This window comes from Pipistrellus kuhlii, unplaced genomic scaffold (assembly GCF_014108245.1).
Source record: "Pipistrellus kuhlii isolate mPipKuh1 unplaced genomic scaffold, mPipKuh1.p scaffold_m20_p_13, whole genome shotgun sequence".
NCBI lineage: Eukaryota > Metazoa > Chordata > Mammalia > Chiroptera > Vespertilionidae > Pipistrellus > Pipistrellus kuhlii.
In genome coordinates, this window is record NW_023425438.1 from 7,256,255 (window position 1) to 7,279,212 (window position 22,958).

Here is a 22,958-nt window from a genome sequence, read left to right on the forward strand (position 1 = left end):
CCAGTGGTCGGCAAACTGTGGCTTGTGAGCCACATGTGGCTCTTTGACCCCTTGAGTGTGGCTCTTCCACAAAATACCATGGCCTGGGCGAGTCTGTTTTGAAGAAGTGGCGTTAGAAGAAGTTTAAGTTTAAAAAATTTGGCTCTCAAAAGAAATTCAATCGTTGTCCTGTTGATATTTGGCTCTGTTGACTAATAAGTTTGCCGACCACTGGCCTAGACCTTGAATACAGCATTTACTGTGCTCCTGGCCCCTTTCTGAGTCCTTTATATCGATAGATATAAACATCTTTGACTCTAACCTCAACCTTCTGAGGTGATTAACTTATTTTATAAAATGAAGAATCTTGGGTAAATATGGGTAATAAAACTTGCCCAAATCTGAGAAGTAGTAAGTGGCAGAGGTTGGATTCAAACCCAGCTGGTTCATCTTTAAAGGCTATGCTTTTAATAACTATCCTATTCTACCTCACATATATTATCATATAGCCAATAATGTAGGAATCTGGAGGTAAACTAGTAGTGAATTTTACAGAAATTAAATATTATATAAAACGTTAATGCTAAAATAAGTCAGATTTGTTTCTAGTTCAACCATGCCCAAGAATTTTGACATGCTCTGATTTAGTGTTTGTATATCATTGGGTAATTAATAAAATAATAATCATATCATATTTGATACATTTAAAATGAATAGTCTTTTCTCTATTTGAGTTTTTTTAGTTACTTTAAATAATTAGGGCTAAAAGACAATACAATAGTAAAAAAAAGGAAATACCATTATTGTATATTAAAAACAGCATTAAAATAGTTAATGCATATTTTTTAATAGGAAATAGGAACTTAATTATTTCATGCTGCTACTCTGTGAGCAATAATTGTGATTTTCTTCCAAATTCTTCTTCTTAATCTGATCTCAAGTTCTATGTTTTAGGGTCTTTCAACGCACTTCTTAGAGAACTGGTGGCAGAATTCACTTTGACTGACAATTCAGCCAACACAACTACTTCACTCCTCAGATCCCTCTGTCACTACGATGACAGTGTTCTTCTTGGCTCCTGGCTGCAGGAGACGGACCACAAGTCCATCGAAGACCAGGTGGTGAACCATATAGGGAACCGAAACACGTGCTTCATTGAACATGGTGCTTTCCAATTACACCATTTTATTGTTACACATGGTCACTTAAAAAGAAAATATTATAGACTAAGGTTTAATTTTCATTGAGCTTTCTTAGATATTTAAAGATGGTTTCTTGGTGGTGAACAAGTACGTAGTGAAAACAGGTAAACAGCAATAGTTAGAATTTGGTGAATTCTCTTTATTCAATATTCTTTATATTTAAATACCCTTTGGTGTCTATGGCCAAGACCAGTTTTGGCTGAATTTTTATTATTGGTGTTTTGTTTTGTTTTGTTTTAGTTTGTTTTCTGACAGGTTGGAGAGAAATGGGAGTTAGTAAGTTGAGCATTTAGGACTGTTTTGCCCATTGAATACATTACCTCTTATGTAATTTAAAAAAGAGATACTAAAGCCTCTTTAAATAAATTTTTGTGGGTTTAAGTGTTTCCTTTGTTGTGCTTTGCACATTTTAAGGTGGGTAGCATAAACATGTTTTAGAATGAACAATATTTTTCTTAAATTTATAAAAGGTGTTACTGATGGCTTTTTTAAAAGGCCAAATTATATTTTTACCTATTTAAAATTTTTCAAATTCAGTCATTCTGTTATTTTTTGTTTTAGTATGTTTTCTCCTTCCTCACCTGTTCTATTCTTCATGCCCAGCTCTTTGTAAGTGAATTTCCTAAAGTAGATTTTGAATTATTTTCATGTCATTCTTTTGCAGCTCCAGCCAAACAGTGCATCCGGAAGTGGGGCCCTGGAGCATGATCCGTCCTCTATTTATTTACGAATTCCTGCTGGAGAAGCTGTGCCTGGTCCTCTTCCTCTTGGAGTTTCAGTCATTGATGCTTCCGTGGCTCTTTTTGGTGTAGTGTTTCCTCATGTTTCTTATAAACACCGGTTAGTATAAAGTCACTCAGGTCATTTTATGTAAATTATATCCAAACTGTAGATTTTCCTATCCCAGTTAACTCTGCAGTTAAACACTAATCTTATACATTTAATAACATAAGGAATACATACATGATTTTAAAAATTACATGCAAAAAATTCCACATAATTTGAAAATTTTTAAGATTTGGCCGTGTATGTACTAGCATCTGGTATCCATTAAAATAGTTTGTTCACCATTTGATAAGTAGGTTTTGATTATATCTGTAATTAAGGACATCAATTTAGTAAGTCTTTTGTTTTTGTTACTAAAGAAATACTCCCAAATAACATTTGTCTATTTGATGATCCAAATCTAGAACTTGGGAAACTAAGCTAACTGGTTCTTTTTCTAATAGGACATTTTGGTTTGCTATAGTCTATGTCCTCATTCACCATCCCTAAATTTAGTAGGCTTGCCTTGTTAAATAAATAAATAAAACATATATATAATATATATAGTCATTTTCCCAAAAGGGAGACAGAAAGTGAATTAATGCAAGACTTTCACAGTTCACTTGTTTTCAAAAATATGCCTTAAAATATTATTATATATGTTTATGTAAAAGGTAACCCAAATGTTATCTTTTTAAAAGTGTTGGCTACTTAGTTAATTGCTTTTTAAAATGAGTGGAAATTTTTAAATATGAAATTTTACTTTACCCAGATATCTTTAAGAACAATTGGTTGCCATACAAATGTTAAAGAACGTTAAATGTAAAGGAATTTTATAAAGTGTCCTTGTTTTAATCTAAGGACACATAAAACTCTTAAGACTTTATGATTTCTCCAAAGTAATCCAACTAGTTATGGGAGCTAGAACCCAGAAATATTTTAATTATAGCCAATCACTTTTGTGGAATAAGATTATATATAAATAGATAAATTCTTTTAAAGTATAATAAATAAATATTCAGTGATTGAGGAATGAATTGAGGCTGGAATATTTTTTATAGATATCAGAAAATACTCATGCAATGTTAAATGAAAAAAAAAAGCAAAATGAAGGGTAACAAGTAATCTCAGTTGGCCATTTTAAAATACATTTTAAAAATGTACATGTGTATACATAAGAAAAAGACTTAAAAGAAAAAGAATTTATACAGGGGTGACTGGTTATTTCTGGGTAATTAGTTTTTGTTAATAGTATTCAAATTAAATTAATATTTTATAAGGAAAGATTTTTTAAAATGCGCTTTTTTAAAAAGTTAAGCATTTGCCGAAACCGGTTTGGCTCAGTGGATAGAGCGTCGGCCTGCGGACTGAAAGGTCCCGGGTTCGATTCTGGTCAAGGGCATGTACCTTGGTTGCGGGCACATCCCGGGTAGGGGGCGTGCAAGAGGCAGCTGATCGATGACTCTCTCTCATCGATGTTTCTAGCTCTCTATCCCTCTCTCTTCCTCTCTGTAATAAATCAATAAAATATATTTAAAAAAAAATAAAAAGTTAAGCATTTGAGGTCAGGGACAGGTAAATGATGCGTAATAGTAGTGTTGGAGACCATGTGTGTCCTCTTATGTGTGACCTTGAAGCACCATGAGCAATGCCCTGCCTTTTCACCCATGGAGAGAATGTGTCAGAGCAAGTGTGTCAGAGCAGGCGTAGAAGTAGTCAGCATTAGTGCCCAATAGTTCTAACTGGAGTTCCTACCGGAGACAGGAGCCATGTGATTTTTGAAGGGAGCTTTGACCCAAGACCCATGTCCTATTGTAAATTGAGCTTAAATCCTTATAATGTCCTTAGGGAGATTTTGATTTCCTTCTTTAGGTCATAGTTACCTTTGAATTAAATCAATTTTCTCCATATTTCTTTGCCCAACTCCATTTCTTTTTAGAAGAATCTGAAATAATCTCATTCTCTTTTATTAGAATAGTCTCAAATGACTGTGATTGCTTTGTTTTTGTTACCTGTCTCATTTAAAAATGTTGGGAATAATAAAAATCTAATTCACTTCTGATTTTTTTTTTTTACATTAAAAAAATTGACCAGAGCTAAATCTTTTTTTTTTTAAAGATATATTTTTATTGATTTTTTACAGAAAGGAAGAGAGAGAGATAGAGAGTTAGAAACATCGATGAGAGAGAGACATCGACCAGCTGCCTCTTGCACCCCCCCCACTGGAGATGTGCCCGCAACCAAGGTACACACCCTTGACTGGAATCGAACCTGGGACCTTTCAGTCCGCAGGCCAACATTCTATCCACTGAGCCAAACTGGTCTTGCAAAGCTAAATCTTTGTTAAAAAATCTTCCTATTAGTTTCTAAGGATAGGGCATGAGGTACTATTTTCTTCTGAGAGTATTTTAAAAAATTATGCCACAGTTCTTTATTTCCAGCTTAAAAATCTTCCACACAGATGCATAATTAATTATTGTTATTCTAGTCAAGAAAACCTGAGGACCTACTGTTAATATATGATATATACTTTTTTTTTTTTTTTTTTTGGCTGGTCTCTATGTTAAAAGCCACGGAAATTATTACCTTTTTTTTATGGTTGATACTTAATATTCAGTATCTTTTCTTGTTTCAATTGATAATCACCTATTCATAGACTGATTCAGAAAGAAGAGAGCTGATTTGGACCAGCTGTGGTAATGAGATAGAAATGAGATAGCTTGAGGCATCATTTGTTAAACAATTAGCTCATACTCTTCTTATCTCTGATTTCTTGAGCCATATTTGAATAAAAAGTTTTGTTAATTTTCTCTTATTCTATTATAGACTGCAGATGTTGGATCACTTTGCTGAGTGTGTTAAACAAGCCAAAGGTGTCCGCCAGCAGGCTGTGCAGCTTAATATTTTTACTGCTGTTCTTAGTGCACTAAAGGTATTTACTTGAAAACATAATAGGTATTCTGAACTACGATTTTAATTAATGCCTTTAACAAGGCAAGCATTTCTAAGATTATTGTGATGTTTAAAAGTATATCCCATGATAACTATGTTTTATTGTATATTAGTTGAGTTAAATCACTAGAAACTTTATATTAGGCTCATTGTAATTAGTGAGTATTTTCTATTTTAGTAACGTTACTCTTTCAACTTGACCACTGAGACTTTCCAAATGCCTGTAGTTCAGCTAGTCAGAATTTTCAGAGATGTCTGGCTAATAAAATCTGACATTCTGCTGAAAGTTAACAAGATAAAACTTAAATTTGATTTGTGGTTTAGACCATAAACCAGGAGAGGTTGTGTTATATAGTTGAAAGAATTCTGCATTTAGAGATTGTGTTCTGGTTTTGCATAATACTTGGTTTATGTCTTTGTGTAATTTATTTAATCTTCTTTTACCATCAGTTTCTACATGTATAAAGTGAAATGACTATTGCTTTGTCTCTCAGAGTTTGTTACTGTACTTTGAAGCCTGCAGTCTCTCATGATGTATTTGAAAACTTTTTATGTTACTTAGCACTGAATTAGTTATAAGGTATTACTGCTTTAAAGTAAAATAGCAGCAAGTACAGCTGTTTAAATAGACATGAAGTAAATCATGTTTCGTAAACATGAGGGAAAGGGGATATAGGCAGTGGTAGTAATATAGGTTTGTGCCATTTACACAACTGTTAGTATATGCCCCTTTTTAAAGATCATCAACTAATACTAACATCTGAGTTTTTTCAAACACGAGTGGGTTGGCCATGGTCTTCCCCAGTGGTTGGGAAGCTAGTGAACCAACTGTAATATTTCTGTACAGTATTCTTTTTTACATAGATATGCTCGCTAAAGCCTCTGCTGTAGAAACATTTTCCCCAGGTACCATCACTTGTATTTTTGGTCTCAATGAATAAATTAAGTTCCAGGACAATAGGTATAGCTAGAACAGAAGTATTAACATAATAATGAACAAGCTATCTCAACATTCAGTTACTGGTTATTACCTAATTTAGCCTTTAGGTATATATTGGAGGCACTCTTTGTGACATAATTATCTTCTCTAGAATTTTTATATATCTGAATCTTAAGTTTCCTACTCATTAAGCCTTCCTTAAAGTTATAATGATAAATTTCAATCAGTTGAATAACAGTTAATTTAATAATACAGTGTGTTTTTTATATATATATAAAAACAACTCCCAGGGATTGTTGGTTTTAGGGCCCATGAACTATAACTATGTTGTGTATCTGTAAACACAATTGTTTAGAAAAGCAATTACCACTAATTTAACAGGTATTGACTCTAGACATGTTATATGCACAGGAAATATGACTGAAGAAAATAATGTCTGAAGATACATGTGTATTTCCAAAGATTGTGCACGTTTAAAATTTTTATTTAATGTGAATTATGACTTGCCTTTAAAAATAAAATTAACCCTAGGGCCTGGCTGAGAATAAAAGTACGTTAGGACCCGAGGAAGTACGTAAATCCGCTCTCACACTGGTTATGGGCGCTCTTGACAACCCCAACCCCATCTTACGGTGTGCAGCAGGGGAAGCGCTCGGAAGAATGGCGCAGGTGGTTGGAGAAGCGACTTTTATTGCTAGAATGGCCCAGTATAGCTTTGACAAGTAAGTGAGCCTCTTTTCCAACAAGTAAGTTTCTCATACAGACAAAGATGTCTTTCTAGATGTCTAATAATAAGTAATTGTTAACTGGGCTATATGTTTTCCAAATGGCATAGCATGTGACAATATTTTGTGATTTTTCTCATAATGGCCTTGATTTTTATTTCAATAATTGATTAAAGTCTAGAATCCAGCTAGGTTGTACAATAATATGCTAAGTGCTTTCAATGTGTTGAGGGCTTCAGTTTCATCTTTTGAATGTTGTGTAATGGAATCAAGATGGCTAATAGGATGTCTCTGAGTTATGTCTCCTCTGCTCTGAAGTCCTTTTCACCACGGCTCCCCTGTCTGCCTGTCATTATTTTTTTCTATTAATTACTCACTTTTAAAAACGAGTCATTCTTTTTCTAACTGTTGCTAAGTTTATCTCTGAAATTATCACTGAAACAGAGGATAAAATTACCATTAGGTTTTAAGGATTTCTTTTAATATTAATTAAAAACAATCACCTCAGAGTTCCAAATAAATATGATTAAAATGATAACATGCAGTTATTATTGATTGTTGGTTGTTAATCGAGTATTTAAGTAGGAAAGTTGAAAATCAGTAGTGGTCAATAATCAATATTTGAGTTATATAAATTAACTAGAGGCCCGGTGCATGATGGGGGGTTCCTCAGCCCGGCCTGCCCCCTCTCACAGTGCAGGAGCCCTCAGGCGTGGGAGGTGACCCGGCAGTCAAGGGAAGGCGATGCCCCCGTCAAACCTCTGCTGCTGCCACTGCCAGCAGCCCAAGCCTTGGCCGGCCCTGGTTACCTGAGCCTCGGGCGGGCCTGGGTGGCTGGGTAGCCGCCATCCAGGGCTTGCCTGCACTCGGGCTGGCCCTGAGCAGCTGGGCAGCGGGCAGTCGACATCCGGGGCTTGCCTGCACCTCAGACTGGCCCGGGGCAGCTGGGGTCAGAGGGGACTGGGGGACTCTGGAGGCAGACACAGGAACAGCCGGACCCACCTGGAGGTGGGCCCGTCTGTGCCGCGCACCTGCAGCCCCAACAGGGCGGAGGGTACTGAGTGCCACCATTTTTGAGGGTGTGGTAGTAAATTAGTATATTCCCTCCTTATTGGCTGTGGACACCACCATCTTTGTAAGGGTGTGATGGTCAATTAGCATATTCCCTCTTTATTAGATAGGATCATTCTTAACTATTCTGTACCAGGTATTTTAAGTACTAATTGTACCAGTCTGTCATAATCATAAATGAGAGAGGGAGCTATAGAAGCAGTGGTTGTGGAGCAGTAGTTCTGAGAAGCTGTAGATCCTCTTAACATTTTCTATTCAGTGAAATATATCACTTTAGCCAACTTTTAAGTTTAATAACTCATTTGGGAGTGGAGAGAAAAATCATGATTGTAGTCTTTCGTGATTTCCATAATAAGTCCTTTATATTGTGTGGCTTATAAGCTTGTTATTGCCACAGGGAAATAGAAATCAATCCCTGAAGTATACTTTTTTCCCCAGGTTGAAATCGGCTCGAGATGTTGTATCCAGAACTGGGCATTCATTGGCTCTGGGCTGTTTGCATCGTTATGTTGGTGGTATCGGCTCAGGACAACATCTGAAGACCAGTGTCAGCATTTTATTGGCTCTAGCACAAGATGGAACATCCTCTGAAGTCCAGGTATAGTATAATATTGATTTTGTTCATTAAAAAATGTTTGAATAATATTGTAGGAAAATTATTTGCTGTATAAAATTATAATCATTCTGATAGGGTAAAATATATATACATTATAGTAGAATAAAACTAGTTCACCATTGAAATTTTATTTCTGACATTCAAAGTCATGCTGCAGCCGAAACCGGTTTGGCTCAGTGGATAGAGCGTCGGCCTAAGGACTGAAGGGTCCCAGGTTCGATTCAGGTAAAGGCCATTTACCATGGTTGCGGGCACATCCCCAGTAGGGGGTGTGCAGGAGGCAGCTGATTGATGATTCTCTCTCATCGATGTTTCTAACTCTCTATCCCTCCCTCGTCCTCTCTGTAAAAAATCAATAAAATATATTTAAAACAAAACAAAACAAAAAAACAAAACAAAGTCATGCTGCAGAGAAACTTTAAAGATATCAGTTGCTTTGGTTCTTGGCGATTGATAACTTATGTGTTACCTTTTTTTTCCTTAAGGTATATATTTTTAAGTATTTCTAGATCATTGTTTAAAAATTAAGATGATAGTATTTACTAAAATTTAACATAAAATTAATATGCTCTATTTCTTACAACTAAAATAAAATGGTATTTTATTCCAGACGTGGTCTCTTCACTCACTGGCTTTGATAGTGGATTCCAGTGGCCCAATGTACCGTGGATATGTGGAACCAACATTGTCTCTCGTTCTTACCTTGCTGTTGACAGTTCCACCCTCACATATGGAAGTTCATCAGTGTTTGGGTAGATGCTTGGGTGCTATAATCACTACTGTTGGCCCTGAACTACAAGGTAAGCTCATCTTACATTAGAGGAACTAGGCAGATAATTGCTATCTTTCATCATCACGTTGCTTGAAGAAATTTTGTAATAATAATTACTGTGGATTGAATAATTGCAATTTGCGGGAGGCCTGGAACTCTGCTCTTACATATTATTTTATTTAATCTCTACAACAAACCTGACTCTCAGTGTGTTTTGAAATTTTGAACAGAGAAGACGTTTCTAAGACAAAGAAAAAAGTGGAATTCCTTTGGCCTGGAGAACCATCATTTTTCTACATGGACTTTGGTTCACTATTTTTTTTTTTTTTTAATATATTTTATTGATTTTGTACAGAGAGGAAGGGAGAGATAGAGAGTTAGAAACATCGATGAGAGAGAGTCATCGATCAGCTGCCTCTTGCACACCCCCTACTGGGGATATGCCCGCAACCAAGGTACATGCCCTTGACCGGAATCGAACCCGGGACCCTTCAGTCCCCAAGCCGACGCTCTGTCCATTGAGCCAAACCGGTCTCGGCTGGTTCACTATTTTTTTGACTCTTAAGTGTCAGGAGCATAGTTTTGAAAAACAAAACAAAACACAAACACTGCCATTAGGTAGATAATATTATCTAATTTTTTCCTGAAGAAGCAAGCCTAGAGAAGATAAGTAACTTGCCTAGAGTTACTGAACAGAGTAGCAGATTTATGATTCTAAGGTATATGTTGTTACCACTCAATTTCACTGAAATAATCCACTAATGGTTAAATTAAACACACAAGTCAGCAAATTCCTGTGAATTTATTCTGAATATTTCAGCTTTTATTAAGTGCTTTCTATGGGTCAAACTTTCTAAAACATTCAGCATTTATTAAGTCCTTTCATTGGACTTAATAAACATTATTAATGGACTTTTTATTTTTATATTTTAAATATATTTTTATTGATTTCAGAGAGAAAGGGAAAGGGAAAGAGAGATTGAAACATCCGTGATGAGAGAGAATCATTGATTGGCTTCCTCCTGCACGCCCCCTACTGGGGATCGAGCCCACAACCCCAGCATGTGCCCTTTACTGGAATCAAACCTATGACCCTTTAGTCCACAGGCTGTACAGTGAGCCAAACCGGCTAGGGCATTAATAGAATTTTTAAACATTTAATTACATTTAATTCTGACAACAATCCTGACATAGATATAATCTCTCCATTTTACTGATGAAATACTCAGGCTGAAAGAGATTAAAAGCTTTTCCAAGTATACGGTGAGTAGTTGGAGTCAGAGACAAAGTCCAGATTAGTTTCCTCTGCTTGCATTTTTAACTATGGACAGATGTTTTTAAAAAGAAAGAAGTGGAAATAGGACCTTAAGAAAAATGCTAGGAATTAAAAAAAAAAAAAGTGTGATTTAGACATGTCTCTTTTTTGGATTTAGTGTCCCCTTTGAGAAAGTTGGTAGTTCTATCTTCAGTGAATATCAGAGGGATATGGAGAGAATCATTATGTGCCTTTGATTATGTATTTACCACGTGCTTTCGAACATGATGGCGATGAGACAATGCATGTTGCAAATTAGAATGTGACTCTTATGTGTCTCTGATTTCCTTGCTTAGTCCTTCTGTGTATATAAAATTATTTTACATTGGTAAAATTTTTAAATCATTTATATTTGGCAATTAAGACATTTGTATACACAGCGTATAATACGACAATTTATTTTTCCTAACTATCACTGTAAAAGTTGCTCTTACCTTATTTGGAAAATGGAATTTCAAGTTATTATATGTTATTATAATAGAGGTGATAATGTTAGTTGAACAGAGAACAAGACGTGAATCTTTTTTTTAAAAAATAATAAATTTCATCTTTTTTTAAAAATTTTTTTAATTTATTTTTTTATTGATTTTGTACAGAGAGGAAGGGAGAGAGATAGAGAGTTAGAAACATCGATGAGAGAGAGTCATGGATCAGCTGCCTCTTGCACACCGCCTACTGGGGATATGCCCGCAACCAAGGTACATGCCCTTGACCAGAATCGAACCCGGGACCCTTCAGTCCCCAAGCCAACGCTCTATCCATTGAGCCAAACCGGTCTCGCCAAGACATGAATCTTTTACATAAAACTGACAGGTTTAAAAGACAATATCGTTTTTCAGGAAATAAATACAGACCTAGCTAAATCTAACAGAGTTGCATCATTATCATATATAATATACCATTGTGTTTTGAAGTGTTTTCCATGGACTTTGTGGACCTTTTGTTTAGAAACAATCTGAATAGTAATTGGAAGGAGGGTTATTTAGAAGATAATTGTTTTCTAGCAGCCTTTTTGGTGATAATAATACAGTAGTTTTTTTTGTACATTTTCTTTTCTTTTACTACTAGGAAATGGAGCAACCATTTCCACAATTCGTTCTTCTTGTTTGGTGGGCTGTGCAATTACCCAGGACCATTCAGATTCTCTCGTTCAGGCAGCTGCCATATCTTGCCTTCAGCAGCTTCACATGTTTGCACCGCGACATGTCAACCTATCTAGTCTCGTTCCTAGCCTTTGTGTGAGTATAAAGCTCTTTCATTCACTGATTTGTTGTTTTTTTTTAGAGAGCTCCTAATTTGTTGCCCAAAAGTTCAAACTAGACCAAAATAAACAAAAAAGTAGGTTTCCTAGATAATGGATTATATGCTTCAGTAATCACTTTGTGACTGTTCATTTTATTTACTGATTTCCCCCCCACATCTTAAGATGTGTTTTAGTGAACTGTTAATTTCTTAGTTAAGAGTGCTTCATATTTTTAGAGTTTTCCACTCAGAATTTTATTTCTTAAAGTTTGATAACTTCTGAGAATCTGTTGCTATCCTCACAGTCATTAGTTTATTCACTCAACAAATAATTAGGGGGAGCCTGCTAAATGCCAGATACCACGCAGAGTCCGGGGATACATTTGTGGATGAGATAAGATGATGCCTGTCATGATGAAAATTGTGGTTTTGAAGGGAACATGGTTACTAGTGATTATTTACAAATGAAATAGGTGCTAGAAAAGGATACAGGAGAACATTTGACAGGGAAATTATCATAATCCAGGCATTCAGAAAAGATTCCCCTGAAAAAAATGCTTTTTAAGGTGTGACTTTCAGGATAAATAGTAGTTAGTTTGAGGAAGAGCACATTATTGGCGTGGACAGCATTTATTTTTAGGCGGAGAGAAATAAGAAAAAAAGCCCCAAGACAGGAAAGAGTGTGATGCATTTGAGGAACTGTTTAGTCACCTCGTAGAGTAGCACAAATAGAAGCCAAATGCATTGTGTTAAAGATGGACAGTAAGCAGAAACTGCTTTCCAGAAGTTTGACTGTAAGGAGAAGGGGGTGATGGAGTCAGGAGAGATTCTTTTTCTCTTACAGGAGAGAGAAGTGAGCATGTTTAAATGCTGATGAGATGGAGCTTACAGGGTGGGTGAATTAGTGGCATAAGGCATAGAGGGAATATTTAATACTAGGGGCCCAGTGCACCAATTCATGGACCGTGAAAGGAACTATGGGCCCCTCCCGCTGTGCCCCCAGTCCCCGGCCCCTGCCACCGTTCCCACGCACCTGCTGAAGGCACAGAGTGATTGGGGCTGGTGCCAGCAGTGGGTGCGAGCAGGGCTGTCACTGGCAGCCGATGCGAGAGGCCACTGCCAGCCCTAGTCCCTCCTCAGGAGCAGGGGGAGGTGGAGAAGCCCCGAGGGGCCATCAGGGCCAGGGCTGGGCGCTGGTAGCAGGTGAAGTGGTGGCTTTTGGTTGTTGTTGTTTTAGAATTTTCATTAATACCCTCCTTTGCTTTCAGTTTTTACTCTGCACTCTGCCCCCTAAATTTTCATTCACTATATTTAATCTCTATGCACTTAAAAAGTTGAGAAGATAAAGTTTAGTAAGACCAGATATGCAGAAGATCCTTCTAGAATTTCATTAGGTGTATTGTATGATATTTAGTGCCCAGGTCTTGGGACAGTTACTTTAGCTACTGATGTGTTCTTTATCTATCTTATTGGTATTATTATTTTTCTAAAAGGCCATTATTTGACTGTTATTTAAACAGCCGAGGTTGTTAAACGGAGAGGATCTTCACAAGGTAAGTGTTTATATACCTTCATGAGGCAAATACAGTTATTTTTTAAAAAAATATCTACAATTATTATGGCTTCCAGGTTCACTTATGTAGCTCCCATTTGTTACTTCGACGAGCAGCAGTGGCTTGTCTGCGGCAGCTTGCACAGAGAGAGGCAGCTGAAGTCTGTGAATATGCCATGAGCCTCGCCAAAAGCGCAGGGGACAAAGAGAGCAGCGGCACCAGTAAGTTATTTTACCAGTCAGTATGCTTTTCCTTTAAATCCTTGAACATTTCAAATGAGTATTACTTATTAAGTAACATTTTTGTTAAAATATGATCTATTTCCTTATACTTATAAATAAAATAAAATCATTATCACCTTAAAAATTCCCATGTAGTTTACCTGGTAATTTTGCATTTTTATCTTTTAAAAGATTTTATAGCTTAAAAAAATATCATTTACTCTTTGAATATTTCTGCCATCCTTTGAGAATGATTTCACTGTATAAAGGGTGACTAACTATGGGGATATTGCTTTGTGTCACTAATAGACTTCTGAAAAGAGGTATCTATTTTGAAAGGCTCCAGTCTTTGACAATAGTTAACTTTTTGTGATCTAGCTTTTCCTTTGAGAGATAAGGCCAAAGTAATCAATTATCTTTCCCACTCTTGTTAGAATAAAATATTTTTATTGAGCATTTTGTGAGATTTGTTTAAAATAGCTCAGAATATCAGTCTTAGAGATTAGGGTTTTACCTTGAATTGTCAGATTAAATTCTGATCCTGAAGATATATAAACTGGAGACCACAGATAAATTGTATATATAGCTGGTTTTGTTGCTATTGTGAATTTACATTTAAGCCTTACTTATAATTATTACCTACAATATACAGCAAAATCTTACATAAGTTCATCTGTCAAACTTGCTTTTCAGATGTCAGTTCTTTTGCACCTAGCGTAAGTTCTCAGAGTGACATTCACTGCCGGCACCAAGGTGTTAACATAACGGAGACGGGGCTGGAGGGACTTCTTTTTGGAATGCTAGACCGGGAGACAGACAGAAAATTGTGTTCTGATATTCACGACACTTTGGGACATATGCTTTCATCACTGGCTGTAGAAAAACTTTCCCACTGGCTAATGCTTTGTAAAGATGTCCTGGCAGCTTCTAGTGGTACGTATGTAATACATAAAATATATTACCAAAACAATGAAAATTATCTTACTTCTGGCATGTACGTTTTAAAATACCTCAGAATACCAGTCTTAAAGATTAGGGTTTTATTATACCTTGAGCTTACATTTTTTTTTTTTAATATTTTATTGATTTTTTACAGAGAGGAAGGGAGAGGGATAGAGAGAAACATCGATGAGAGAGAAACATCGATCAGCTGACTCCTATATACCCCCTTCTGGGGATGTGCCCATAATCAAGGTACATGCCCTTGACCAGAATCGAACCTGGGACCCTTGAATCCGCAGACCGGTTGAGCTTACATTTTAAAGTACTTATAATTTTAATCTAAATAACTATAAAAATGTTGAAGATTATGTTACATACTAGCCAAGTTTTTTATTTCTTAAAAAATGACTATATTCAAACTAAATCTTCATATGTAAACATCCCAGGTTATTCTGTAGATAGCTCAGTATGCTAAGCTAGTGGGATATGTGAGATAATTTTATATTACCCTTTCCTTGATGTTTGCTTATTTGTTTAAAAAAAAGAAAGCTTGCCAATTCTACTGTTTTCAAAGGATTGAGCACTTAGTATTTAAAAAAAAAAAATTTAGAAATCTTCTAACAATGTTTTTTGTAAAGCATCATTTTTGCCCTATCTAAGGTGGTTGTAATATACTTTCATTTTTGTTACAGATATGAGCACAGCAACTCCATTAGGAAGTGGAAAAGATGAAGAGTCTGAAAAGAAAGATGAGATGGACGATGATATCATGTTTACCACACTGGGCGAGGAAGATAAATCCAAGCCCTTTGTGGCACCTCGGTGGGCCACTCGGGTGTTTGCTGCTGATTGCCTGTGTCGAATCATCCATCTGTGTGAAAACGCAGACCAGGCTCACTTTGATCTTGCCATGGCACGTTCTGCTAAACTACGAAACCCTACAAGTAAACTTAACATCAGTACTTCTTTTCCTAAAATATTTTTATAGGTTTACCATATTTTACTGCTTAGGACTGTAGCTTTCTTTTTTATTTTCTCCTCCTTTCTTTTCCTGTCTTCTCTCTTTCTCTCTCAATTTGTCCTAAGGATAATGATGGCAGTAACTTACGTTTCCCTAGTACATTGCCCTAGTTTTAACACTTCAATGTTAAAATTCTCAGATTAGCACTGTATTTTACAGAAATGACAAATCTTTAAGGTGCATAACCTGAGTACTGCTTTTCTCAGCATGAAGAATGTCAGACTTTACGACGGTCTTGGTGGATTTCAAACTCTTAGATTTCAGAAATGCTATCAGGTTTTTTTGAAAAAGTGAAAATTGTTTATTACTGAAACCCCTCATTTTAATGTTTTGTAAGCTTTTTGTACTGTATATCTCCTGGATCAGATATTAATGAGGGCTTTACAAAGAGATTATGAGATCCAATATCTTCATTTTACAAATTTGGAGACCCAGACAAGTTGAGAGCTGTGCAGGTATACCGGTTAGTAATTCAAATTTTGTAATCAAAGAAAACACTATAATTTCAAGAGAAATATCAAAAGTGCTTTATTCAAAGTAATGTCTATCGCTAGCTACACATTTCCCCCATCTTTCAGATAATTTGTGGATACCATCCCAATAGATCTTTTGTTGTTTTGAGGCAAACCTTTCAGAGCCCCAATTTTCCACTTCTTCGTATGTTTTGAAGTGCTGCTTAGAAAGTACATGTTCCATCTATCAGAACAAGTGGTTATCTGAAGGAGCAAGGTCTGGTGAATACAGTGGGTGGGTTAATACTTTCCAGGCAAGATTTTTTAATGTGTCTTTAACTGGTTTTGAAGTGTGTGATGGTGCATCATCATGAAGCAAAATTACTTTGCTGTGTCTTCTGGCACATTCTGGTCATTTCACGATCAAAGCGTGGTTCAAATTGATTATTTGTTATCAGTAGTGATCAGTATTAATGGTTTCACCTGGTTTTAGAAGCTCATAATACACCACACCTTCCTGGTCCTACCAAACGCAGACCATTGTCGTCTTCTGGCTATTTGGCCTTGCTGTGTGGAGGGTGAGGGTGGCTGAATTGCCCATGTTTTCTTTGCTTCCTGGGCACTTCACATTGGTAGCTGGATAAGAAGCTGGTATATCGGCTCCACAACCTAGATTTCAGTATCCAATGTGCTTTGTTCTGCTTGACTGAAACAGGATCCTTTCCAGCACCCACTGCGCCATTCTGAACAGTCGTGGCAGCGTGTGAAAAACTATAGACCCAATGGGAGTCCTATCTAGAATCTTCCTGTATTATCCCTATCTCCCTTTTCATCTCCTGTGTTTTAGTTGTAGGGAATTACTACTCCAGATGTAATAAAATTCTCCAGATGTGATAATGTTTGCCAATCCCTAACAACCTGCTAGTTCTCTTCCCATTTGGGAGTTTGTGCCCAGTCCCCATTCCTACTATGCCCCTTTAGGAGTTCATTTCCTTGGATTTGGAAAAAAGATAAAGGTACTGATTTGACAAAGGTTGGAGGTATAGATTATGTAGAGAAACAACAGCATTTTAATTCCAAGAAAAATTGCATAATTTTGGTTGGTAGATTGCTATAGTTCTGGACCTTATAAATTAAGTGACAGAGCGTGCATGAGGAATAATGGTCCTTTTATTTAATATGCCCATTTTAAATCAGTTTCTTCTGCCTTGGAAGTTTTCTCTCAAGTTCTGAAAATAGTTTATTATAACTAGTTTTTATTGATAGTGTTTTTGCCTTTTTTAGATGAGAAAGCATTTGTGATCTCCTAGCCAAATGTTTTTCCTCCCTCAATTCTTTTTGCTTCCCTCCCCGAAACCAGTTTTTGGTTTTTTTTTTAATTTAAGATTCTAAAATTGGCATTTTGGGTAGACACATGAAAAAACTAAAAGATGCTTATCTTAAAAACTTCACAAGAACAATAACAACAAAAACCTGTTTAAATAGTAGTTGAATAGGGATCAGGCTGAGTCACACAGAATTGCCACCACTTCAAAAAGACTATGTAACTCCTGAAGCCTCCTGAAGAACTTTATAAAGTACCTGAGCTCAATAGATTTTTTATGTAATTTCTGTTGCCTTTAAGTTCATTGACATTTTCTTCTTCAGCATCTAATCACTATTAATCTTATCCAGAATATTTTTCATTTCAGATATTTTCTTTATCTCTAGAAGTCCCATTGGTGCTTTTTTCTGTTTTTATTTATCTCTTTATCATATTTATGCTTTTCTCTTCCTTCTTGAATATAGGCAACATATTTATAATAGAGGTGTTAAGGTTTTCACCTGCTAATTTGTCATCTCTCTCAATTCTGGTCCTGTTTCTATTCATTGGTGTGTTTTTTTCTTTCCTTGTTATGAGATATCTGTTTATTTGCACCCCTGATAATTTTTTATTAGATGCTACACATTGAAAATTTTGTGCAATTAGTACTAGATTTTGTTGTATTTTTTTAAATAGTGTTGGACTTCATTTGAGGTTGTAGTTAAGTTACTTGGTATTTTTGAATTCTCTTGAGACCTGATTTTCAGCTTTTTTTTTTTTTTAGAACACATTTAGGGGCAGCCTTTACTTTAAGGCTAAAAGGAAAAATATACATCTCATTCTTATAAAAGTCTTCTAGAAAAAGGTTGGCAAACTACTAGATTTGTCTGCAGTCCAAATCTAGCCCACAGCCCATTTTTGTAAATAGAGTTTTGTTGTAGCGCCACATACCCATCTCTATCCGGACTGTGAGTTCCGTACTACCACAGCAGAGCTGAGCAGTTGCTATAGAAATTATATGGTTGGCCAAGCCAAAATATTAACTATCTGGTTCTTTACAGAAAACGTTTGCCGATCCCTATTCTCAGAGAATTGCAAATTCCTTTCGGGATAGTAATGGTAATTAGATTACCAGTGTTGTTGAGCTATTATGATGTGGAAGCTTTCTTGAAAGTGTTTCTGTGTTGTTTTTAAACACACTGAAATATGTAGATCAGAAATGCTTTATAAAAGAAATTTATTTCATTTCATATTTTTACGTTATTACACTTATTTTGGGGAAAGTTTTCCTTTTGCCTTCTATTTTTATTTTTAGATGACCTCTTGGTACTTCATCTTTCTGACCTGATTCGTATGGCATTCATGGCTGCAACTGATCACAGTAACCAGCTGCGGATGGCTGGGCTCCAAGCACTTGAAGACATTATCAAGAAGTTTGCATCTGTGCCGGAGCCAGAATTTCCAGGTCATGTGATTCTGGAGCAGTATCAAGCTAATGTGAGATATTCTATTTATTTAAAAATTTAAGATTGATCTTTTGAGTGATCATTAAAGGAGTGGACATTCCCTGGAAAAATGTATTTGGAACTGCACCCTATTTATTCACGTAGAAAGCATATCTCTACTACCATTATCTGTTGCATAGTTTGAATTAACCCACAGTTGCAGTAACAATCGTATAAAACTTGTCACTATTTTTAAGTCATGATAGCATGTTAGTGATAAAACTAGAATAGAAATTCCAGCTTGGCTTTCCTGTCTTGTGTTTACATACTTAACATACCACTTAAAAGATAAAAAGAGCATTCAAAGAGTATTGTGGATTTCTTGCCATTATTTTTATATGTCAAGACTTTATAAGATTTTTAAAAATGAACAGCAATTATGCCATGTATGCTTAAGGATAAATTAACTTTTCGTAACAGCGGATAAAATGTTATTGAAAGAATTAGATACTTGCAAAAGATTTTTTTATTTCATTCTAAAAAGGACAAATTTGCCGAAACCGGTTTGGCTCAGTGGTAGAGCGTCCGTCTGCAGACTGAAAGGTCCCGGGTTCGATTCCGGTCAAGGGCATGTACCTTGGTTGCAGGCATATCCCCAGTAGGGGTGTGCAAGAGGCAGCTGATGACTCTCTCATCGATGTTTCTAACTCTCTCTATACCTCTGCCTTCCTCTCTGTAAAAAATCAATAAAATATATTAATAAATAAATAAATAAATAAATAAATAAAAATAAAAAGGACAAATTTCTCCTAAGATTTATCTCTTTATTTAGTTATTCAGATGAGGCATAATAAATGTATTCCTAATAATAGTGGGTTATGTAAAAGCAAAAAACTTATGTTAGCAAGGAAAGAATAAACTTTTTCTTTTTAATGTGGTTATACCAAAATCTTGGTTCTTCCTATACTATATCTTATCTAAAAGTTATGCTTAAATCTAAACAAAATAAAGTGGGAATATGTATAATCCATTGTTTTCCCATCATAAGTACAGGTAAGGAAGTTACAGACTTGACTCCAGCTGGCTACAAAAATCTGTATACAATTGTTTACTCCCAAATACTCAGCCTATTAGAAGAAAGTCCTTTTGTGTGTTTTTTAAACTTTATCTATAATGATAAAAGCATAATATGCTAATTAGACCAGGTGTCCTTCCAGATGACCTTCTGGATGAAGCCCAGGTCCCAGATGCCTGCCAGCAGCCCAGGGAAGGAAGGCCTACTCTTGCATGAATTTTGTGCATGGGGCCTCTAGTTTATAAGTAATTTTAAACAGAAAAGTTGCAAAAATAGTAAAAAAAAAAAAAAAAAAAAAAAAAAGCAACTGTCATATCTTTTACTTATAACTGCCAATTGTTAATTTTGCCTCATTTGCTGTAACATTGATAGTGTCTATCCTCTCTCTCTCTCCACTGACACACACACACACACACACACACACACACTTATTTCTGAATCATTTAAAAATAAATGATTTAAATCATGTACCTTTACCTTGAACACTTCAGTCTATATTTCCAGTAGGTCAGAACATTATCTTACATAATCACAGGATAGTTAAATCAATTTCAGCAAATTTAAATTGCTATACTATTTTTATATAATCTATCATATCCCACTTTTATTAGTTGACCCAATAGTTTCTTTTATAGTATTCTTCTCCTTCAGTACAGGACCCAGTTACCAGCTCTGCCATTAGTTGATTATTGCAATGCTAAGACTGCAGTTCATTGCCATGTGTCTTTAGTCACAGAGAGGGGCTCTTTATTAATTTCCAAAGTGCTGTTGATATGTTTAGCAAGTGAATCTCTAGTGAAAGGGAAGAAATCTCAAACTAGGGGTTGACTACATTTAATTATTTGTTCAGTTCATATGTATTAAATTTAATGTAGCTAAGAATCTGTAATTGATGTTGGCTTATTAAAACTAAAGCTCAAATTCTTTCACTTATTCCTATTACAAGAGTATATAAAGTAATATTTCTTGAACAACCTTCTTTTTAAATCATCTATCCTTAAAAAAAAAGAACAGTTTATTGATTTTTAGAGACAGAGGAAGGGAGAGAAAAACATCAGTGCAAGAGTGCAATATGCCTCCTGCATGCCCCCCACCTGGGGATTAAGCCTGCAACCGAGGGTACGTGCTCTTTCCCAGAATGACCTGCCAATGCATGGGAGGACGGCCACCCAACTGAGTCACACCAGCCAGGGTAAAGCATCTCTTCCTTCCTTCCTTCCTTCCTTCCTTCCTTCCTTCCTTCCTTCCTTCCTTCCTTCCTTCCTTCCTTCCTCCTTTTCTTCCTTCTTTTTTTTCTTCCTTCCCTTCTTTCTTCTTTTCTCCTTTTTAAAATATATTTATGTTGATTTCAGAAAGAGGGAGAGACAGAGAGAAGCATCAATGGAGAGAATTATGGATCAGCTGCCTCCTACAAGCCCTCTACTAGGGATTGAGCCTACAACCTGGGCATGTACCCTGACCTGGAATCCAACCGTGACTTCCTGGTTCATAGGTCAATGCTCAACCTTTGAGCAACATTGGTCAGACTGCTAGGCATCTCTCTCTTTTTAAAAAAATATATTTTATTGATTTTTTACAGAGAGGAAGGGAGAGGGATAGAGAGTTAGAAACATCGATGAGAGAGAAACATCCATCAGCTGCCTCCTACACACCCCCTACCTGAGATGTGCCTGAAACCAAGGTACATGTCCCTGACCAGAATTGAACCTGGGACCCTTTAGTCCGCAGGCTGACTCTCTATCCACTGAGCCACACAGATTTTGGCAAAGCATCTCTTTTTGAGGTGAAATAATCTCTTAAATTATTTTTAGTGACTATGAATGTTTAGTAATTATTTAAAGGAATTGACCAGTTATATAAAATTCACCTATGAGGTAAATATTGTTAGAAATATGTTTAGGAAAATATAAGCAAAAAAAGGATAGCAATTTTTTGTTATCTCTGGGAACATCAGACTTTGTCAGAAAATCCTATTTATACTTAAACAAAAACAAAGGAAAATAAACAAAATTCATTGCCTATTTGGTATAGTATTCATATAGATTTAATAATGACAGCCTCTTGGAAAGCAAAAGAAAGTGGTAGGGTTGAGTTTATGGTAACTGGAAAGAAAGGTAAGTGAGATAATAGGCCTGGCGGGGTGGCTCAGTTGTTTGGAGTGTTGTCTTATGCATCAAAAGGATATGAGTTCGCCAAAACCGGTGTGGCTCAGTGGGTAGAGCGTCAGCCTGCGGACTGAAGGGTCTCGGGTTCGATTCCAGTCAAGGGCATGTACCTTGGTTGTGGGCACATCCCCAGATGGGGGTGTGCAAGAGGCAGCTGATCGATGTTTCTCTCTCATCGATGTTTCTAACTCTATCCCTCTCTCTTCCTCTCTGTAAAAAAATTCAATAAAATATATATTTTTAAAAAACAAACAAAACAAAACAAAAAAACATATCCTTAGGTGAGGATTAAAAAATAAATAAAATAGGGAGAGAGATGTAATAAAAAGGAAGGAACAAAATTGTGTTTTGTGTGTTTTCATCTCCAAAGACTAAAGAGGCTTTTGCTTTACTACTTAACTTTAAAAATAAATTCTCTTTATTTTTCTAGGTGGGAGCTGCTCTAAGACCAGCCTTTTCACAAGATACCCCATCAGACATAATAGCAAAAGCTTGCCAGGTAAGTAGAAAAATAGGATTTTCTATTGCTTTGGTCTATAGATTCGTAGATATCTTAGAATTTCACTTCCAAAAAGGAAGATAGAAAAATTAAATAACATTTATTTTTATCTTGGAAATATAGCAGTGACAGTTTCCTTTTTTATTTTGTATCAAATGATGAAATAAAAACTGTTAATCACATCCCCCCCCCCTTTTTTTTTTATCATAGCTGAGGACATGACTTTAGGATACATAGCTTTTATGTAACCCAGAAGTAAGCAGAAATATAACAGTCATAAGAGGGACTAAAATAAATGTGAGATCTCAAAATCTAGAATAATTAAAGAATGCATAATATAATTAGGTAACAAAAGATTTCTTTGACTATAGGCTGCAAAAATTCTACAAATTTCTAGGTATTAAATTATCCAAAAGAGGATTTCACAATATTGGATATTTCATTGAAAAATTAATCTTGGGGGATTTTTCTTACATTATTGTATCTGAAGATATATATATACCTTTAGTAAGTTCCTCTTTTTTATTATGCCTCATCCTAAAAAAGGATTCATGCATTAAGCTCTAATCTTTTAGAAAAATCAGATTCTTGGACTATTTAAGGATAAAATAGAAACAACTCTCCCCAAATTTTCAGGAGTACAAAACTATGGTCTGTAATTGTTTAAAATCCACAATCAAGCTACATGTAGCCTCTCGGGAGA

At 35.8% G+C, this 22,958-nt stretch overlaps 1 protein-coding gene across 3 annotated transcripts in view; it reads left to right on the top strand.

Moving 5' to 3' along the window:
• HEATR5B (HEAT repeat containing 5B) overlaps positions 1-22,958 on the top strand; it is a 62,529-nt gene that overhangs the window by 18,911 nt on the left and 20,660 nt on the right. For all 3 annotated transcript variants that reach the window (XR_006741378.1, XM_036434741.2, XM_045580518.1), the window contains 12 exons: positions 934-1,097; positions 1,846-2,021; positions 4,773-4,878; positions 6,370-6,560; positions 8,073-8,232; positions 8,861-9,050; positions 11,406-11,575; positions 13,209-13,353; positions 14,047-14,286; positions 14,988-15,239; positions 18,387-18,568; positions 22,187-22,255. Coding sequence is in view for 2 of the 3 variants with exons in the window: in XM_036434741.2 (XP_036290634.1) it covers positions 934-1,097; positions 1,846-2,021; positions 4,773-4,878; positions 6,370-6,560; positions 8,073-8,232; positions 8,861-9,050; positions 11,406-11,575; positions 13,209-13,353; positions 14,047-14,286; positions 14,988-15,239; positions 18,387-18,568; positions 22,187-22,255 (2,045 nt within the window). In the remaining variant the exon portion in view is untranslated. The remainder of the gene's footprint in view (positions 1-933; positions 1,098-1,845; positions 2,022-4,772; positions 4,879-6,369; positions 6,561-8,072; positions 8,233-8,860; positions 9,051-11,405; positions 11,576-13,208; positions 13,354-14,046; positions 14,287-14,987; positions 15,240-18,386; positions 18,569-22,186; positions 22,256-22,958) is intronic.